At 43.4% G+C, this 22,012-nt stretch overlaps 2 protein-coding genes across 5 annotated transcripts in view; one reads left to right on the forward strand and one right to left on the reverse strand.

Annotated features, from left to right (window-relative positions):
* Positions 1–22,012, reverse strand: part of GIGYF2 (GRB10 interacting GYF protein 2) — a 169,083-nt gene that overhangs the window by 78,079 nt on the left and 68,992 nt on the right. For all 4 annotated transcript variants that reach the window (XM_075861326.1, XM_075861325.1, XM_075861327.1 and 1 more), the window contains exons 6-7: positions 12,700–12,808; positions 10,297–10,337 (exon numbers count right to left, since the gene is read on the reverse strand). In XM_075861326.1, the coding sequence (XP_075717441.1) occupies positions 10,297–10,337; positions 12,700–12,808 (150 nt within the window). The remainder of the gene's footprint in view (positions 1–10,296; positions 10,338–12,699; positions 12,809–22,012) is intronic.
* Positions 3,930–9,171, forward strand: KCNJ13 (potassium inwardly rectifying channel subfamily J member 13). Its single transcript, XM_075861328.1, has 4 exons — positions 3,930–4,183; positions 5,358–5,529; positions 7,019–7,510; positions 7,702–9,171. Coding segments are annotated over exons 2-4 (1,125 nt in total). The 5' UTR covers positions 3,930–4,183; positions 5,358–5,528; the 3' UTR covers positions 8,334–9,171.

Here is a 22,012-nt window from a genome sequence, read left to right on the forward strand (position 1 = left end):
AATTTTTGAGATACAGCTGCTTTGTATTCTGTTTACAGAGCAGCTGTATCTAGTGCTGAAACTTGTATCTGGCAGGTCAGCAGGACTGAAAGGGTTCAGAGACATCGGGTTCAGTGTGTCTGACACGCTGGATCCACCTGTAATCGATCACATCTACGTTATGAACATAGATGCGAGGGGTAACCGATCGATCCTGCCGCTGGCCTGACGGATACAGGTTTTAGCGCTAGATGCAGCTGCTCTGTATACAAGATACAAAGCAGCTGTATCTCAAAAAGTAAACACAATCTTTAATAAGCATTTGTAAAGTTGCACAAAGCAGACATTTTTACAAAAGAAAAGAAAAAAAAAACACAAAAAAAAACCCCCACCACAAACATTTCAATGGTGTACATAGCCTTTAAATATACATAACCCTTACAGCTTGATCAAGAGCTCACCAATAATGTTCTAGCCGCAACTTTGCAACACCTATTTTGGTGCACTTACGGCTGGCATCAAAATAAAATGCTTAACAAGAAGACCACCTGGAGTGCAGTCTCTTTTGAGCGTTGGTATACGGACTTATAGTGGCCCGACAGGACATTCTTTTGGCTCTGTCGGGCTGAAGAAGTGCCATGGACATATTTAACAGGTACACTGGGAGCTTTCCTGACGTACATCACAAATGTGATGTGAATAGGGCCAACTCCTTAACCCTTTTCACTGCTAAAGACATGTAATGTGCCATGACTTTAAACGCTTGCTGCAGATAGAATACAGGGTCCAGAGCTTAGATCTGGTTATCATATTAAAACTAAGAATATTAGCTTTTAAATGATACTAATTTTATAGGTGCATTATTTGAGTGCAGTGCTTGCTTGAAGTTGGGGAGTAACATGAAAAGTTTTACTTCCTGGTTCCGTGTGTCTGTAAGGAAGGGAGGGGGGAATTGCAAGTGGAGGAAGGAGGATCACAGGAGTCAGATCACTACTATTAGCCAAGTGGCAAATTATTTTTTAGGCCATTTTGGCTAATAGGAAAACAGACTTTGCCCTGTCATTACCTAGGGCAGCATATTCAGCTGACAGATCTGCTTCAAATTATCATTTTCTGAATAGACCATAGAACTGTTTCACTATACGTCACTATTTTGATACATTAGGGACAAAATAAGTGTCCTTGTAACATTTCTTATAATTATTTTTTTTTTGTGAAACATTACAGCCATGTTGTTTCAAAGCGATTGGAAAGAGCCTAAAGCTATGTTTACATCACATTTTGGCCCTACGTTTAGCAAGCTCCCTTTGTATACGCGAAACTTAATAGGGTGTCCTTTTGTGGAATAACGTTATACTACCTTATTCCACCCTGACTAATCCTGGAATATAAAATAAATAAGGTATACAGCACGGTATACTTTTTTTTTTTTTTACATGGGAACTGTGTGTGATGGTTGCCACTGTAGGTCATCCATCACAGATATACTTTAAAAGTATAGCTTGGGGAGCTTTCCCATGGCTGGAACCCCCGGGAAGAGCATCAGGTAGCACTTGGCCCAGGGATTCTGGCCCTGGGGAAGCCCCTTACATCACTGTCCATAGTGATGTCAGTGGCTTTTAACTACGGAGTCCACAGCCAGCAAATCTGTAGCGCCCTGGCCGAAGAGTCGGGGACTGGAAAATCCCCTGGCCTTATTGTCCATATATGGACAGTGACATCAAGCGCTCCTCCAATCCTGGAGCGCCTGGCCAGAGCACTTCTGCTGCTCTGGCTGGGGACTCTGCAGTTAAAAGCCCCTGACATTATTGTCCATATATAGACCGTCACATCAGGGGCTCCCTTTAGGAGAGGAACCCCTGGCCAGCACGTTTCCAATGCTCTGGCAGGGGATTTTGCATTACAAAGCCCCTAACCTAACTGCCATATATACACAGAAGTCAGGGGCTTCTCCAGGATTGGAATCCCCGGCCATAGCACTGCTGTCTGAAAGCCCCTAACGTCACTGATCATATATGGACAGGGACATCAGGGGCGTCCCCGGACTCAGAGCTTAAAGTAGCGCTGTGTCCGGAGAGTTCGAGCGACGTATCCAACTGTATGCCTATAAAGTGCCTTTTGTCAGAGGTATATCGTATATAAATATACCTATGACAGAAGGGAAAAACGTGAATTAGTCTCTAATTCTATGGCCATCAGTTGGCCACAAAAAAACAAGAGAGAAAAACACAGGCCCAGCTTGTTGATCATGTGAAAAAAACTCAACAGCAAAGTGAAATATGGGTGTCAAACCTAAACCCACTAGAACCAGAATAGTGTGGGGGCTGAAAAGAGATAACTGTATATACAGACAGCAAGCAGCCTTTTTGTTTAATAGTCATAGAAACGTCCAATTACATGGCAAGGTAACACACGAAGATAACTCCCAGAAGTTTGTCTAAACACTGTTTTTGTAGCAGAAACAAAGATATAGCTACATTATTTATTTTTTTAATGGAAAAGGGTTAATACTTCTTATCTGACAGTTGTGCTCATTGCCTGATCAAATCATGAGTTTTGCACTAATGACCATAAAAACAAGACTTGTGAAACACACACAACACCAAAACAGCATCCTCCTTACGCAGTCTCTCTCAACTACCACATTGATAACTTTTCATAATAGGGGGTGGGGTCCGAAAGCCTTGGCAGTAGAAGACCGCATGTGGCTACTTCAAATTATACACTCAACAGGGAGGGACTTTGAAATCTAGAGATAGAAACTTATTTTTACATTTCATGAGCACGAAAGAGGGGGTGAAATTTTTTTTACTGGAGATGAGGAATTTGTCATTGCAATTTAAGGACACTACGAAGAGGCAATTCTGACATAAAAAGGGTTAAAGAGTTGACAACCTAAGCATCGAGGGACAAGGTTTGAGATACCTGCGTAGCTTCTCCTTCCACTATTTGGTATGGGCATGCACTAACGTGCCACTGGCAGCAGGAGGTCCAAACTTTGGGCAGGACGGTAGAACAGAAGCCCTGAGGGGAGTGGGATTTGGGTCATTACTTTAATATTCAGCACCGCAGGCTTGAAGACGGCTTTGCTCCTCCAGGAACAATAGGGCTCTGTTCTCTTCAATCCGCTTATCTGGACAGAGGCGAGCAAAGTCCAGTGGAAAACAAGCACCCACTCCCTCTGAAATGCACATAAGACATGTGCTTGGTCCTTTTCCTCATAGCCCCCAAGCACTAACATGATATTATACACTGTCCACTACCAGACACGACAGTAACTGACTCAGAGCTGGAAGCACAAGAGAAGCCGCAAAAAGATATATTAAAAAAACCTTATAAAGCATAGAACGAGGCTCAGCATGACCCCCACATTCTTTACCAACATTGTACAATTCTGTAGATTACACGAGGACCACAGAAGATTATCTTACAAGTATGTTGAAAAGTAAAAAAATAAATAAAAAGAAAGTCTTCCATGTAGGCTAGTAAAAACGGAACAAAAGTGCACGATTAGTTTTCTGTTAAGATACACTGTACGGATCTCAAATAATTTCAAGAGTCACTCTACATCATCGTTAACTGATTGAACATAACCCTGCCAAGATAACCCCGCCCCCTAATTACAAGGGCGCAAATGTAAAAACGACACTTTGTTTTAACACATCTCAAATCATTGCTCCATTAACACCTTAACCGGGTAGGCAGTAATGAGACTGTTAATGGAAAATAAAGAGCACCTACTGTGTCTAACTAATCACTGGAAGGGCAGAGCTGCAACATACCACTCCCTTACTGGCTTAAGCCTAATAACATAATAACCAATCAAATGGCATTCCAAAAACACCCGGCCTCCTGATTTATAACTGCAGGAGTGTGGGTTATGACTCCAGACCCAGCAAGAGCTCCCCCCATAGATTGAGACGGAGCGCGTCACTGGACTGGATAGCTAAGTCACAGTAACCAGGAACCACTGAGAAGGTGACAGCTAGAACATAAGTGAGCCAACAAGCAGCTTTTCAGACTAGACTGCCGAACTAGACTAAAGACGGGAACTTTATTCATGAAGCAAATCCCAAGAATTTATATTAAACAGGATTTGCATGATATAATCTGGATAAAACTGAATCGAGCAGGAACACTTACCTGAAGGTTTTTTCACAAGAAGTGCCATTTACTGGATTTCCTTCTCCACTCATCTCATCAGGTAAGAACCCTTGACTTCTTATTAAGTCCAAGATATGACAGAGCAATATATAGAATGGTTTACCGGAGCTTTACTTATACTACTACTTTCTCGTAATTCCTATCATATGAGAATCTGCCTGATCGGGTTCTGCGGCACAAGTCAACTCGTGCATGGCCTAAAGCAAGCATCATTAACAGTAGTACCAGTGTGTGTAAAGCACCTCCGTGCCCCTCACTCATCCTGTACGGATAACCAACACATGCTGACCATGTGATGTTTCCTCCAGTGAGTTGAGCTTGTGCCACAGAGCCGTATCAGGCAGATTCACATATGATAGGAATTAACCTTGGGTGTTTGATTCAGATTTTTCTTGATTCGGAATGAAAACAGTTAAGCGTGGACTTCTAGCCCATCATCAATGGAACGATGAATAAATGTAGCATCACATTCATTAGAGAGCGGCTTGCAGAAGATTCTGCGTTCGTTCAAAAGCGACCGGAAAAAAATAAAATCCAAAAATGTGTGTATAGGTTTTGTAGGGCATGAGCAACATAAGAATTAAAGTAATCTATTATGTAATAACTCCAATGTGTGAGCGGTGAGAAAGTTTATTAGTTTAGATTCAATAATGTTTACAGCAGTAAGAGTTTCTTTACTTGCGCAGCACGACATAGATTCTGATTTGTTTAAGCAAATGTCACACTGGGACAAGAATGCCGTTGCTACAGGCAAACTGAGACAGATTGTCCTTCGTGCATTGGGCAAATGGTAAAAGCAGGAATGTTAGTGTCATGTCCAGGTGAATCCTACCTGCGTTCCAATAAATCCCAGAGTGAATAAGGCTTGGATATTTTCCCGCAGCGGGACATGTCACATGAGCATCATGATGTGTGCGTCTAAAAGCAGCTTACCCCTGAGCATGAAATCATAACACAAACACTCTTTTTTTTTTTTTTTCCCCTCCCTCTCTCTGTCTGGCAAAAGCTCAGAACACTGGGGTTATACAGGCACAGGCCCCTGCTTGCCTTGAGGGAATAGAGCCAGAGTCAGCTCAGGTGCCTTCCGATGGAGGGGGTGGGAGGTGGTGACAAAGGGAGCAGCGTGAAGGAACACTACTTGCCATAAGTTAGGCCTCAGAAGTAACTCAAGTTGTTGGGATATCCATGTGTCTTACATTGTTCATTTTGCTCAGGTTGGTCAAGCAACAGGACAATAGAACGCTTCAGAAAAGAACGCAAGAGGCCGCCAAAAGTAGTGGGTGTCATCATTTACAAGCTGCAGAATACTCATCCTTCACCCTGGATGTTGGCATCTCAGTGACAAGAGATAACACGTGGTGCATCAGGTTTCTGATCAACTAAAAAGTAAGTATGAAACAGTCTCACGGTGATCACATCAGGTTGGTCTTACAGACTGCTGGAATGTGTGGTTAGGTGTCAAATTAAATGCTATTGTATTATTTCAATGCCGTGTTGTGCAATATTACTGCTGTATTCTTATATCTAGTAATCTTCAGAAATGATCATCATTTTTATAAACGCCACCATAGTCTGTGGCAGTGTAAGAAGAATGTAGGTAATAACTATTCATGTCACCTGCACACACACAAATAACATTACGGTCAAATTCTTAGGAAGTCGACTGACCTAGCCATGTGTTTTTGGAGCAAGGGAAGAAATTGTTGCACAGGTGGAACGTTCTCCATTGTGATCCTGCCTTGTGCGGGTTTCAACTAGAGACCCAAGTGCTACAAGCCACCAGGCTAACCACTGAGCCATTGTCTAATAATGTGGATATCCTTTTTATTGTCCCATCCACTCTTTTTTTTCTTAAATGCATAGACATGTAATTTGCTTCAGACTGCAGGCTTTTGCTATGCCCCTCAGACATCCCATAAAATACTGTAGAAATGTTATAGAAAATATGGAACGAACCATTTCCATTTTACAATGTGTGAGTAATGAGTTGTGCTTGTTATAAGCAAATGCTTCTTAAAGGGGTTCTGGGTTTTTAAAACGGATTGCCTATCCTTAACAATATAAGATCGATGGGGGTCCGACTCGGCACCCCCCACCAATTAGCTGTTTGAAGGAGCCCCAACATTCGTATGAGCGCCGCGGCCTCTTCATTGTTTACATGGTTCTTTTCCTGGTTAGTACTTGAACACGCCATTACATTGGTAGCGGCCGAGCAAGGCATTGCACCAGTGCTGAGAGACAGACCCCGACTAACTCATATTGATGGCCTATCCTGAGGATAGGCCATTAAATATAAAAACTCAGATAGCCCCTTTATCAGGAATTGCAGATCTGGTTTGAGGATTGTTAACTTGACATAGAGCAAAAGCAACGTCCATGCCAGGTTACCAAGGCATTGTCAGACAGCACTAATGCGGAGACCCAGACCAACGGGATCAACGCTCCAGTGTTCGTAATACTATTAAATACAACCCCAAAAGAGTGCAGTGTCATTTAGCAGGCTGTTTGCAGTGAAAAAGTTAAAGCAAATATTTGAACATATGACTGAATATAAAATATCTACAGTGTTTTTAGAGCATGCTACTTAAGGGTACTTTTGCGAATATTAATAATAATATTATTAATTATTATTATGCGGTTAGAAAATTGTCATTTTTGATTACCTCTCGATAGTTGTCACATCACAACATATTCACAGGGGGGGGGAGGGGGGAGCTATTTATCAGTATCTGATCATTTCTGTGGTCAGTCCAGCTAGAACGTATCACTATCATGGAGACTTACTTTATTTTCTATATATGTGATTCCCAAATAATTTTTAATATTGCATTAAATCGCAAATAAACCTCATGAGAACCCCTTGTTTTTCTTTCAGTGGTGCTGCAGGTCAGCACTGATCGGGAGGAGGATTCTCACAGCAGGTCCCCAAGATGTACTCTGCTCAGCTCGTGTTCTCATCGGCTGGTAACTAAAGATGGACACAGCACCATAAAGGCTGTTGGCATCCAGGGGCAGGGACTGTCATACTTGCGTGACATTTGGGGGCTACTGCTTGACATGCGCTGGCGCTGGATGATGCTCGCCTTTTCTGCCTCTTTCCTGGCACATTGGCTCCTTTTTGCTGTTTTTTGGTACCTCCTGGCTGAAATGAATGGGGATCTGGCCCTCGACCATGATGCCCCACCAGAGAATCACACCATCTGTGTTAAATATATAACTAGCTTCACTGCTGCCTTTTCATTCTCTCTGGAGACACAGCTCACCATTGGATATGGCACCATGTTCCCAAGCGGAGACTGCCCAAGTGCTATTGCTCTTCTAGCCGTACAAATGTTGCTTGGACTCATGCTGGAGGCCTTCATCACAGGTCAGATACTTTTAAGCTATTGTATTAAATCCAATAAGTGCTGCAAGACATCACTAATACTGATATATATATATATATACACACATACATATATACACACACACACACACACACACACACACACTCTGATATGTTATATTCATGCTCCGCATTGGCGTGTTTTCACTTATTCCAGATTATGTATTCAACAGGTGTTTTTGTAGCAAAAATTGCACGACCAAAGAATCGCACTCCATCAATCCTCTTCTCAAGGTTGGCTGTGGTAGGCAGTCCAGAAGGAAAGCCATGTTTAATGTTCCAAGTGGCAAACACAAGGCCAAGTCCATTAACCATGGTCAGAGTCAGTGGAATTCTCTACCAAGAAAGAGGCGATGGGCAAATCCAGCAGATCAGTGTGGACTTTTCACTGGACTATCAAAATGGCAGCGTGGAGTGTCCGTTCTTCTCTTTCCCTCTGACATACACTCATAGTCTCTCTCCCGGGAGCCCGCTGGCAGCTTTATTGCAGCGTGAAACTGTTTCTTCTTCATGTCACTTGGAGCTCGTTGTGTGTCTATCTGCTACTCAGGAAGGCTCAGGGGAAATTTGCCAGAGCCGCACTTCTTATCTACCAAGCGAGATACTTCAAGGACACCGGTTTGCACCATGTCTAACACGCCGGCCTGAAGGAGGATACCGTATCTGTATGGAAACATTTGGCCGCCCACTCCCCGAGTTGCCACAAGCCTCACACAGACAATCCTACAGAACTGAGCTGGAAGTCTGTGCTAACGGGCAAAGAGGGGACACCTTTCAAATCTGCGAGACTGGACTTGGGGAGTAAAATATTTTAAACCAATGACTTTCCTTAGTCCCTTCAGCCATCCTCATTCCGACAACTATGCTGACGCTTCTCCAAAGGAAATTCACACAGGAAATGAGGGTGCGATCACCAAGGCTCCAAATGACTTCTGTTAGGAGGTATAACTAAAGAACACCCGATGAAACTACAGGGGTCTGTATAACTGTTATAAAGAATTGCTCAGGGGAGTGACAGCACTCCAAGAAAGAGGCAGAACAGGCTCAAGAGTCAGCTGTGTGCGGACCGTGGACTAGCACTTCTACATGTACAGCAAGCAAGCCAACTCAGATGTTAAAGTGCATATGATACAATGGACACATTTGGGAAAGACAACTTAGACTGTTCATATAGAGGAAGGGTTTGTTTTATCAGATTGTCCTTTCAATGTGGAGTGCACTGTATTTCGCAATACAACACAGTCGATACACTCATACAACGCAAAGTGAAGAGGTACCCAGTAGAGGAATACAGGTACATTTATATAGTAAATACACAGGTATGCTTCCTTGACAACCAGTAGTCAAGTAGTACACATTTGTATATCATACAGACAGGCATATAATGCACTTCTGCAGGTGAGGAATATGCTAAAGCGCATCCATACTTGCTTGGCCTTTTCAAAGAATCAGACTCTGCACTTTTAGGAATCCCTTTACTAACCCTTAACAATTCCTAGCTGGCAGAAGAGGGCACGGACACAAAGAGGATCTTTCCTGGGGCAGGAATAGGTAAAGGGACTGCAAAGAGGCCGGCCATGCAACTCCCACCCCATATATTTGTGACAATAAACATGAATAAACTGTGTGCTTCCAGTTAGTTCCCTGCTGCTGGTCAATGTGTGAATGCAGAAAACGACATGGAGGGGTGGGTGCCGACCAGAGGACTAAAATCACAACAGATTACTGTCCGTGTTATTTTGATAATCATCAACGTGTACATGAACGCAAAGCAGAAATACGTCAAGCTACCGGTTAACTAAACAAGTTATCTGAAAGCATGATACTCAATAAAGCGAAGAATTCAATCCACTGCTTCCTTTCAAATGCAAAGATTACTTATGGGAAAAAAAAAAGAGACAGAATTAACTAATCACTTGATTCCAGTATAAAAGAATTAAGGGAAATTTCTGATCAGGGCTTAAATAATTTTGTTACGGGAACTCTTTATGGGTAAGAACAAAAAAAAAAAAGGCTACACACAATGGGGGAGATGTATCAAAATAGGTGCAAAGAAAATGTAGAGCAGTTCCCAAGATAAACCAGATTCATGCAAACCCAATTCTATGTGCAACATCTCCACATTCTGCAACATCTCCACATTCTGCAACATCTCCACATTCTGCAACATCTCCACATTCTGCAACATCTCCACATTCTGCAACATCTCCACATTCTGCAACATCTCCACATTCTGCAACATCTCCACATTCTGCAACATCTCCACATTCTGCAACATCTCCACATTCTGCAACATCTCCACATTCTGCAACATCTCCACATTCTGCAACATCTCCACATTCTGCAACATCTCCACATTCTGCAACATCTCCACATTCTGCAACATCTCCACATTCTGCAACATCTCCACATTCTGCAACATCTCCACATTCTGCAACATCTCCACATTCTGCAACATCTCCACATTCTGCAACATCTCCACATTCTGCAACATCTCCACATTCTGCAACATCTCCACATTCTGCAACATCTCCACATTCTGCAACATCTCCACATTCTGCAACATCTCCACATTCTGCAACATCTCCACATTCTGCAACATCTCCACATTCTCTTTGCACCAGTTTTGAGACCTCCCCCGCACTGCGTGGAGTGGATTTCATAAGCGACACTCAACATCTTCACAGATTAAGGGTCTCTAACCTAAACTCAGAATGTCACATATGGCAGATTATTTCAGTTTCTTGTATGCCAGAGAATAGTTTTACCTGGTTCTTTTCGTGTTGGTTTTTCAAACCGCCGATCCCCTCTGATAGGATAAAAACAGACGAAATTCAGATATATAGAACTGGTGAAATCCCCTCTAAATGGCATGCAGTGGTGTTAAGAGCTAAAGCTCATTTTTAAAGCAAATGGTTGCACTACGGGTTGTGACCAAGAGAAACTACACAGATATCACTTGTCTGTTCAAGTAAATACTTGCACTTCCCATAAAATAATTCTGTCCAATCAGTGCTGACAGTGTCAGACTACATAGGGATCAAATAGATAGGAGAAAAAGTGCAGCATTCGGGACACGGCGCCTGGTGTATATTTTTCTTAGGTATACGTTTTATTGTCAAACACTACGTGTTTCAGAACCGGACAGGTCCCTTCATCAGGCTTACACTATATAGGGACACACCCTTTTTAAATAAAGAATGGCAACGTCAAGTTGTCAATATATTCATATAGTTACATGAGGAATAACTGAGTAAGGCGGGATTCACACGACCGGGTCGCGTCCGAGCCCGAGTGCCGGCCGGTAAAATCGGCCATTCTGCCCGGCCGGTTTGCATAAAGTTTGCATAAAGTTATGCATCCGTGCCGGGCCGGGCAGATCCGGACAGTGACATCAGCGGCAACTCCTGAAGGGGAATCCCCATGTGTTCGGGGATTCCGCTTCAGGAGTTTCCCCTGATGTCACTGCCCAGATATGGACAGAGGCATCAAGCGCTCTGTCCAGGAGCGGAATCCCCGAACACACGGGGATTCCGCTCCTTCAAGGAGCTAAAGTGCGGCTCTGCTATAGTGGCGTCGCTACAGTAGTAGCAGCAGCAGCAGCCATCAAAGGTGTCGCCGGGCCAGGGCGCTTTTAAAACAAGCAGGAGAAGGGAGCCAGCGCAGCGCTCCCTTCCACCTGCTGTACACCCCAGCCCTGCCACACCGTGTACAGCGATGCCATTCGTCAGAATGGCATCAACTCCTCCTCCTCCTCACATGCACTCTGCGCTGTGAGGAGGAGGAGATAGAGCGCAAGAGCCGGAAAACCCGGCCGTCACTCGGGACACATCCCGATGATGGCCGGGTATTACCCGGCCCCATAGACTTCTATGGGAGCCGGGCGGCCGGGTACCCGGGCGAAAATAGAGCATGTCCTATTTTTTGACGGGCGGTTTTCCCGGCCGTCAAAAAATCGGTCGTGTGAATAGCCCCATTAGGGGTCTATTATTCCTAATGCAGCCGGGTGCCGGCCGATTTATGAACGGCCGGCACCCGGCCGGGAAACCCTGCCGTGTGAATGAGGCCTAAGGGCATAACCAGTTCTAAGAATAGAGGCTCCGGAATTGTTAGTTGGAGAGTACAAGTATTTACTAAAACAGACATCTCAGTAGCGGACAGATACTCTTTTAAAGGGGTATTCCATTTTCCTTTCTCCTTTTTATATTTCTAAATGACGTTTTAGAAAAAATTCCTTGCCTCCCCCTGGCTAACCACTGACCTGAGTGCTGCTGTACAGAGACATTGCAGCGGCGCTCATGTCCTTACACCTCCTCTTTTCCCAGTCAGCACATTCCCGTACATTGCACAGAAAGGATGACCCCGCTGTGGCACATATTGACACATGCAATTGGAAAGCTCTCTTACGCTTATGAATAAGAGGGAGAGATACAATAAGCCTAGAAAATCTCTTAAGGGTATGTTCACACAGGATCGATACGCTACCAAAAAATTAAATAGCGTATCTGCTCTGGACGCCGCAGGGAATTCCGAACGAAAACCTGCACTAAATTGTGGTGCAATTTTTCGGCCGCTTCGGAAAATAGCAGGTAGAAAAAACAAAAAAACACACTTCCCCCTAGCAATGGCGACGCATCCCTCTGACGTCATGCAGCCCGGCCTCCTGGGATTACGTTTCATCCTATGTGACCCCTGCAGTCTATGATTGGCTGCAGCATTCACAGGGGATCATCACTGGAGGCCGGGCTGGACACCGGAGCAGAGTGTTCTGGGTAAGTATTTTTTTAATTCAAGATTTTTGCGGTGGAGTTGCAGCTTTTCTTGCCACAAAAATCTCAACATCTGCTATTGCTGCGGATTTTACCCACCCATTGAATTCAATGGGGAAAACCCGCAACAGAAAAGCAGCAATTCCGCAACATAAATTGACATGCTGCGGATTAAAAAAAACAAACAAAAAAAAAACACCACAGGTATGTTGATGAACGTTCTTTCGGTGGGTTTTTTTTACGCAGCGTGTGGATTAGATTTGTGCAAGTCTCACCCACTTTGCTGCTACTGTAATACGCTGCAGATTTTCCAGAATGAAATCCGTAGTGTCTACGCTACGTGTGATCACGGCCTTGTAATGAAGACAACATGCTTTAACGTCACCCTTACACCACACTCACCTTTCTTCCCAACTCTGTGACCTATGCATCTCACGGGCTCCTCGACCAAAGCCACTCTCTAATTCATCAAAACTTCTTTGGTAAAAACCACCCTCTCCTCTTCCTCTGCCTTTGAAACAAAATGGAAAGTAAGTAAACAGGATTATAGTACGCAGAGCCATATGCCAACATCCCAAACTGTTAAGGAAAATCTGGTGTCCTTACTGATCACTGGTCTGTAAACTATTTTATCCCTAAATATCGAGTATGTACAAGACTGTAGCCATATGGCCCAAGATCAGAGCTCGGGTACAAAAATATAACAGGCCTCATATCAAAAATGGTCTCAGAAAAAGGTGTTGTTGCCCATAGCAACCGGAGTTCATTCTTTGATTAAGTCTCTGCTTAATGCGGTGTTACTAATTATATACATATGACTTCTGACTGCCCCTGAATTCATCCTACTAAGGCGCTTTACATCTGCGCTGACAATTACGTTTTTCTATTCCATGTCACAGGGGCAGAAAAATGGAATTTAATGCTGTGACCATTGAATTACAATTGGTTCTGTCAAATTATCCATTTTACCTAAATAAATAGCGCAGCACGCAGAACTATTTTTACCAGAAACATTTTACGGAATCTGCAACGGAGGCGTAACCAGTGCTTCACAAAAGTGTGAAGTGGACCTCACTGGTGAGGCGGCATGGCACTTATGACTTCGACCACTGGCACAGTAATCATCATGTTCTTGAGTTGGAGGACCCAGTAGAAAAAGTTTGAGAAGCTGTGCACTTAGTAGGTAAACCTCAGTTTTGAAAAAGAGTATATTCCTTATCCGCTTTAATTAAAAAAAACTTTTACTAAACTAAATGATGCGCTGATCAAAAATACAAGACGACATTAAAGACCATTTATAAAAAAAAGAAAGACTATTTAGTCCTGTTCAGTTGGACAGTGAACCGCATTCAAACCCCCTTAAACTGCGACTACCACAAGTGCACTTTTTTAAGCCTTTAACCCGTGCATGTACGTGATAAGCGTTAAAGGTAAGTACGCAGCGCGCTCAGGGCTGAGCGCGCTCCATACTCAGTGGGTGTCAGCTGTGTATTACAGCGATCACGCTGTGCCTGGTCATTTAACCCCTCAAATGCTGCAGTCAATCTCAACCGCAGCATCTGAGGCATTGAAAAGGGGGGGGGGCCCCTCAGCAGCATATCAGGCCCCGGCGACGTGATCGCAGGTTGTCATCGCAGCCCAGGGGCCTAATAAAGGCCCCATGGTCGGCTTTCTCTCTGCCTTTGTATTGCAGTTTATTGTACCAGCTGGTTCAAGTCCCCTAAGGGGGACTAATAACATTTGTAAAAAAGTTTAATAACGTTCGTAGTGAAAAAATAATAATTTTATAAATTTTAAAAAAATAAAAAAAATAAAAAAAAAACAGATAAAAAACCTTTTCCCATTTTTCCTCTAAAGTAATGTGAAAAAAACAAAACAAAATTGGTATTGTTGCGTCCGTAAAAGTCAGAACTATTACACTATACCATTATTAATCTCACACGGTGAACGCCGTAAAAAAAAATAATTTGTAAAAGTAGTAAAATATATTATATAAAAAACCTATAAATTTGGTATCACCGTAACCGTACCAAGCCGCAAAATAAAAAGTTGTCGTTTTTAACCGCACGGTGAAAGCCGTAAAAAAGGAAAGAATGTAGGAATCAGTTTTTCGAACTTCAGCCCACATAGAATGTTTTTTTTTTTCAGTTTCCCATTACATTATATGGTACATTATGGGGCAAAAAATAAGCCCGCACACCACTCTATTGACAAATAAATAAAAAAAACTTATGGCTCGTGGAAGGTGAGGAGTAAAACAAGAAAATAAAAAATAAAAAAAAATGGCTCAGTCCTTAAAGGGGTTTTCCAGAACTAAAAAATTACATTTATTTAAATAAAACAATGAAAAATATATAACTTTACAATGTACTTACGTTTCATCAGATGGCTGTAGCGTCGTATATCCTCCTCCGTCACCGCCCCCTTAGTAATGCAAAATCTGCACTTCCTGTGCAGACCCGTCCATTTGGTCTTCTGCCTTGCTTCCGGTTTCCGGCTTTCACACTGTACGGTTACGTCACAAATGACGTAACCGTACCACGTGCTTCTTTATCTCATTAGAGCAAGCGTGGTTAACACACTCCACCGCGCATGCCCTGTTTAATTATAACCGCTTATAAATTAGCGACGGAATATGAAGTTGCGGGAATAACGGCCGTTTCGGCCGTCTTCCCGACAAGTGCAGGAGCTGTGACAGCTGCTGTCTCGTACAGCAGCTGCTGCAGCTCCTACAGCGGGGACCGATCGCTGTGTCCCCGCTGATTAACCCCTTAAAAGCCGCGTTCAATAGAGATCGCGGCTTTTAAGGGGTTAAGTTACCATCGCCGGCCTGCTACACGATAGCGGCCGGCGATGGTTACTATGGCAACCGGACACCAAACAATGGCGTCCGGCTATGCCATCGACGGAAGCCTAATGGGTCCTGACAAAGTCAGGACCCACTATGCTTGCTGTCAGTGAATAGCTGACAGTTCTAATACACTGCACTACGCATGTAGTGCAGTGTATTAGAATAGCGATCAGGGCCTCCTGCCCTCAAGTCCCCTAGTGGGACAAAGTAATAAAGTAAAAAAAAAAAAAAGATGTGTAAAAATAAGAAAATAAAAGTTAAAAAAAAATCCCCTTTTTTTCCCTTATCAGTCCTTTTTTATTAATAAAAATATATAAACAAATAAACTATACATAATTGGTATCGCCGCGTCCGTAACGGCCTGAGCTACAAAATTATTTCGTTATTTATCCCGCGTGGTGAACGCCGTAAAAGAAAATAATAATAAACCATACCAAAATCACAATTGTTTGGTCACTTCACCGCCCAAAAAATTTATTAAAAATAGATCAAAAAGTCGCATGTACCTAAAAATGGTCCTGATCGAAACTACAGTTCGTTACGCAAAAAATAAGTCCTCGCACGGCTTTATTGATTAAAAAATTATAAAGTTCTGGCTCTTAGAATAAGGTAACACAAAAAGTGAATGATTTATTACAAAACGTATTTTATTGTGTAAACGCCATAAGACATAAAAAAAACCTATAAACATCTGGTGTCACCGTAAGGCCGGGTTTACACGAGCGTGTGCGTTTTGCGCAAGCAAAAAACGTGGCGTTTTGCGTGCGCAAAAGGCACTTAACAGCTCCGTGTGTCAGCCCTTTATGATGCGCGGCTGCGTGGTTTTCGCGCAGCCACTATCATTATGACACTCCGTTTGGATGTTTGTATACAGAAAAGCACGTGGTGCTTTTCTGTTTTCATTCATCCTTTACAGTGCTGTTGCGCGAATCACGCGCGTCCCACGGAATTGCTTCCGTGCGACATGCGTGGTTTTCACACACCCGTTGACTTCAATGGGTGCGTGATGTGCGAACAGCGCACAAATATAGGACGTCGTGCGTTTCACGCAGCGGACATACGCTGCGTGAAAATCACGCACCTGGCTGCACGGCCCCATAGACTAACATAGGTCCCTGCGACGCGCGTTGCACGGACGTATAACACGCTCGTGTAAATGAGCCCTAATCGTATCGCCCCGCAGAATAAAGTGAATATGTCATTTATAGCGCACGGTGAACGCTGTAACAAAAATAGAATAAAAAAACAATAGTAGAATTGCTGTTTTTTTAGTCACCACGCCACCTAAAAATAGAATAAAAACTGATCAAAAAGCCGCATGCACCCCAAGAAAACTACAATGAATTCCTCAAGGGGTCTAGTTTCCAAAATGGGGTCACCTTTTGGGGGTTTCCACTGTTTTGGTACCACAAGACCTCTTCAAACCGTTTAACCCCTTAATGACCGGGCCATTTTGCACGTTAATGACCAAGGATTATTTTTGTTTTTTCACGGTCGCATTCCAAGAGTCGTAACTGTTTTTGTATTCCGTCTATATAGCCATATAAGGGCTTGTTTTTTGCGGGACGAGTTGTATTTTGTAATTGTACCATTTTTAGATGCTTATAATATATTGATTAACTTTTATTAACTTTAGTTTAGGAGAGAATTGAAAATAAGCAGCTATTCCAGCATTCATTTTCACGTTATAAATTTACGCCGTTTACTATGCAGCGTAAATAACATGTTCACTTTATTCTATGGGTCGGCACGATTACGAGGGATACCAAATATGTAAAGGTTTTATATGTTTTCCTACGTTTGCACAATAAAAAGCCTTTTAGAAAAAAATTACTTGTTTTTGCATCGCCGCATTCCAAGAGCCGTAACGTTTTTATTTTTCCGTCAATGTGGCCGTACGTGGGCTTGATTTTTGCGGGACAATGTGTCGTTTTCATTAGTACTATTTTGGGGTACATAGGACTTAGATTAATTTTTATTTAATTTTTTATGGGGGGAATGGGAGAAAAGAGCGAATTTTGCCGTTGTTTTTTTGGACGCCGTTCATCTGGCGGTTTAATTAATGTGTTAATTTTATTGTTCAAGTTGTTACGATCACGGGGATACCATATATGTGTATGTGTGATTTGTTTTGAGAGTTTTACTAAAAAAAAACACTTTTTGGGCAAAAAAAGTAGTTTTATTTGATTTTCACTGTAATTTTTTTTTTTTTTTTCACCAACTTTATTTAACGGATTGACATTTTTTTTTTTTATAGTCCCACCAGGGGACTTCACTATGCGATGTGCCGATCGCATATATAATGCTTTGGTATACTTAGTATACGGAAGCATTATTGCCTGTCAGTGTAAAACGGACAGGCAACTTGTTAGGTCATGCCTCCGGCATCGCCTAACAGGCAGATGCTGAAGACAGACCTGGGGGTCTTTGTTAGACCCCCGCTGCCATGGAAACCCGACGGCGACCCGCGATTTCTTTGCGGGGGCGCCGATGGGGGGACAGAGGGAGCTCCCTCCCTCTGTCAAACACATTAGATGCCGCTGTCACTATTGACAGCGGCATTTAATGGGTTAAACTGCCGGAATCGGAGCGCGCTTCGATTCCCGCAGTTGCAGCAAGAGCCAGGCTGTGTATAACAGCCGTGCTCCTGCCGCTGATCGCGTGGGTACACTGGCAGTACCCGCGCCATCACAGGACGGATATATCCCTCCTCCTGCGCGAACTAGCAGCTGCAGAGGACTGATATATCCGCCCTTCGGCGTTAAGAGGTTAAAAACGCAGATATCCAGTGATTTCAGCTTGTGCTATCAGTAATAGAATGAGAGCACCAAAATGAAGACTGAGATTGCAGAAGTTAGTAGAGCTGGGTGTAGTAGGCGGAGCAAGTGCACTGCTGCATGCACATTGCATGCTGGGACTAGAGCAGTGCATGCAGGGAGGAGAAACACAGGAAGAGAAGAGGCATGAACTTACTGAGCAAAACAAACCTCTCAAGGTAAACAATAGGGAGTTATGTTACTAAAACCATTTATTATCAAGAAAAAGATAGTCAGAGTGCACTAATATATTAATAGAGGAACATTGCATTGATTTAAAAAAAAAAAAAAGGATTGGAAAACCCCTTTAAGAGGTTAAATTGTACGTGCACATTTGACATGGGGGGGGAAAGCAGTTACCTAAAAAGGTTGCACTAAGTTTCAGGGTGCAATCTTTATTCCTTAATTATTATCACCTTGATATTCATCTTGCAACCTGCTGCTTAGTTTCAGACTTTTCTGCTGTGGACGTGTCTCTCCCAGTAAGGCTATGTTTACACAGAGTTTCTTGACGTGGAAACCGCACCGCAAAACTAGTCAAAAACGGCCCGAAAATGCCTCCCATTGATTTCAATGGGAGGCGGGGGCAGTTTTCTCCCGTGAGCGGTAAAATCGCTTTGCGGGAGAAAAAAAGGGACATGCCCTATCTTCGGGCATTTACGCCTCTGACCTCCCATTGACTTCAATGGGAGGCAGAGAAAGCACATTTCGCTGCGTTTTATGCCCGCGGCGCTTAATGGCCGCAAAAATCGGCGTGCAGGGACAGGAAAATCTGCCTCAAACTTCCAAACGGAATTTTGAGGCAGAAATTCAGCCTGCAAAATACTCTGTGTGAACATAGCCTAATATATACTGGATGTGAGAGTGTGCAGGATGCTGCTGCCTTCACATGTGTTTGAGCACAGCTTCATTCCTGTGCTGCTTTCTCCTTCTACAGCCTATGAGGGATCTCATAACAGACACTGAGGAGTATGTGAGTAAACACCACAGGTGGACCCCATAGATGTAGCGGAGAGGACAAAGTTTTGAGGTCTTGTGCTACATAAGGAGCTGGCAAGAAGAAGCCAAAGATTAGGCAATACTAGAGCGTGGATATTTTGTACAATACCCCGATTTACTGCATAGCCATATCCCATGGTACAAAAAGCTGGCCATGGACATCATACAGGTGGCATGGTAGAACGTTTTCGTGATAAGCCGATGTACAGGCCAGATGGGAACATTCCTTGCATTTTAAGAGGTGGTTATCAAGGCCCTAATTAATATTTGAGAATCAGGAATGGGAGAGCACAAGCATGTCTGCCCCAAATCGTCATCTCCACTGATTTTGAAAACCCTTTCACATTTATTGTACTATACTTTAAGGATTTTCCCAACAAATTCGCCCAATCGGAACGTGGCCTTAGAAAGGCCTTGTGGATTTTTTTCTACAACCACATAGCTTTGAGGAAACAATCCAGCTACTGTACTATGCTGCTCTGTCCACTTCTACAGACATAAGCCAATATCCAGGCAGAGTAACACACAATACTTCCTGGCATGCGAGAATACATAATAATGTAATAATGCTAAATTAATTTATGCCCCATAACAAAAAATAAAACTAACTATGCTTACTCAGATTTAGCAAAATTGCTTAGATTAAGTTTGCCTGATCTCAGAATGAAAAGTACTGTAAGTCATCACAAATATTTTCTTTAACAAAGTGGATATATTATAAGTGGTAAAGAGTTGATTAAAGTTTATGAAAAGAATGAAACCAGTGTGCAATAAAATAAACTGCCCTCAAGCAATGTTAAGTATTTTTAACAAAATGTAATCCAAATCATGAATAGATCAATTAAGAATCACGAGATTAAATACAGCTAATTAAAGCGCAAAAAATAGTCCTTGTATGGTCTTTACAGTAGAGCCAAATGTGAACGGACCTCCTTATATAGTTTGTGGTGCATCGATCACTTAAAGGGGTTGTCCACTACCAGACAACTAAAAGACCTATCCACCGGATAAGTCATCAGTATACGATCGGTGGGGGTCCGACACCCAGACCCCACACCGATTAGACCTGCAGGGGTGGCACGAGTGCAGAAGTAATCTTTGTCTAAGGCCTCATGCACACGACCGTATTTTTTCCCACCCGTAAATACTGGCGTAAATACGGGTCCGGTGTCGCACGTATTTGACCCGTTTTGCACCAGTATTTACGGGCCCGTGCCTGTAAATATGGGTCCGGTGTCACCCGTATTCCACCCGTATTTACGGCACGTTTTTGGCTGCAAAATTACACTGCACTAATAGTCAGCCCTTCTCTCTATCAGTGCAGGATAGAGAGAAGGGGCAGCCCTTTCTGTAATAAAAGTTAAAGAAATTCATACTTACCCAGCAGTTGCCTTGGTGACGCGTCCCTCTCTTCACATCCAGCCCGACATCCCTGGATGACGCGGCAGTCCATGTGACCGCTGCAGCCTGTGATTGGCTGCAGCGGTCACATGGGCTGAAACGTCATCCAGGGAAGTCGGGCCGGATGTCGAGAGGGACGCGTCACCAAGGCAACGGCCGGGAGACTGGACTGGAGGAAGCAGGAAGTTCTCGGTAAGTATGAACGTCTTTTTGTTTTACAGGTTGCTCTATATTCTGATCGGAATTCACTGTCCAGGGTGCTGAAAGAGTTACTGCCGATCAGTTAACTCTTTCAGCACTCTGGACAGTGACTATTTACCGACGTCGCCTAGCAACGCTCCCGTAATGACGGGTGCACACACGTAGCCAACCGTCATTACGGGAGCTCCATAGACTTCTATGGGCTGCCCGTGCCGTTATTACGGCCTGAAATAGGACATGTTCTATCTTTTTCAACGGCACGGGCACCTTCCCGAAAGAAAACGGGAAGGTACCCGCGGCCAATAGAAGTCTATGAGCCCGTTATTACGGGTCGTAATTACGACCCGTAATAACGGGTGTTTTTACGGTCGTGTGCATGAGGCCTAAGTGTCATATTGTCAAAGTGTCCTGGCAGTTATACATGGCACAGATTAACATCCATCTCTAATCTCTTCATACAGGTACATAATCAATTCCAATCCTGCCATTAACTATATCTCTGCTGGACCTTCAGTTCAAACGCTGAAAGTTTTATTTTATGGCATATAACTCGGCTTTCCTGTCTTCCTATATAGTCTAATGTTATCTCTTACTTTTGTCAAAGTGTTAGATCATCATTAAGTTTTATGATCTCTCCAGACCAGCTAGTTTGTTTATCTCTGCATAGCTTTTCACCTCATGTATCTAGTTTATTTCATTGATATCTGAACAAGCTTAAAGAGGCTGTCACCAGATTTTGCAACCCCTATCTGCTATTGCAGCAGATCGGTGCTGCAATGTAGATTACAGTAACGTTTTTATTTTTTTTAAAACGAGCATTTTTGGCCAAGTTATGACCATTTTTGTATTTATGCAAATGAGGCTTGCAAACGTACAACTGGGCGTGTTGAAAAGTAAAAGTACAACTGGGCGTGTATTATGTGCGTACATCGGGGCGTGTTTACTTCTTTTACTAGCTGGGCGTTAGGAATGGGAGTGTATGATGCTGACGAATCAGCATCATCCACTTCTGTTCGTTAACACCCAGCTTCTGGCAGTGCAGACACACAGCGTGTTCTCGAGAGATCACGCTGTGACGTCACTCACTTCCTGCCCCAGGTCCTGCATCGTGTCGGCCACATCGGCACCAGAGGCTACAGTTGATTCTGCAGCAGCATCAGCGTTTGCAGGTAAGTAGCTACATCGACTTACCTGCAAACGCCGATGCTGCTGCAGAATCAACTGTAGCCTCTGGTGCCGATGTGTCCTCGCTCGTCTGACACGATGCAGGACCTGGGGCAGGAAGTGAGTGACGTCACAGCGTGATCTCTCGAGAACACGCTGTGTGTCTGCACTGCCAGAAGCTGGGCGTTGTGAAGAGAAGTGGATGATACTTCTCGTCAGAACGCCCAGCTAGTAAAAGAAGTAAAAACGCCCCGATGTACGCACATAATACACGCCCAGTTGG

The sequence above is a fragment of the Rhinoderma darwinii genome, chromosome 4 (assembly GCF_050947455.1).
Source record: "Rhinoderma darwinii isolate aRhiDar2 chromosome 4, aRhiDar2.hap1, whole genome shotgun sequence".
Taxonomy (NCBI): domain Eukaryota; kingdom Metazoa; phylum Chordata; class Amphibia; order Anura; family Rhinodermatidae; genus Rhinoderma; species Rhinoderma darwinii.

What these genes read in the sequence shown, in the direction of transcription:
- KCNJ13 (XM_075861328.1), top strand. An exon ending in GCTGGAGGCCTTCATCACAG is followed by an intron (nt 7,511 to 7,701) that starts GTCAGATACTTT and finishes TGTATTCAACAG; the next exon opens with GTGTTTTTGTAGCAAAAATT.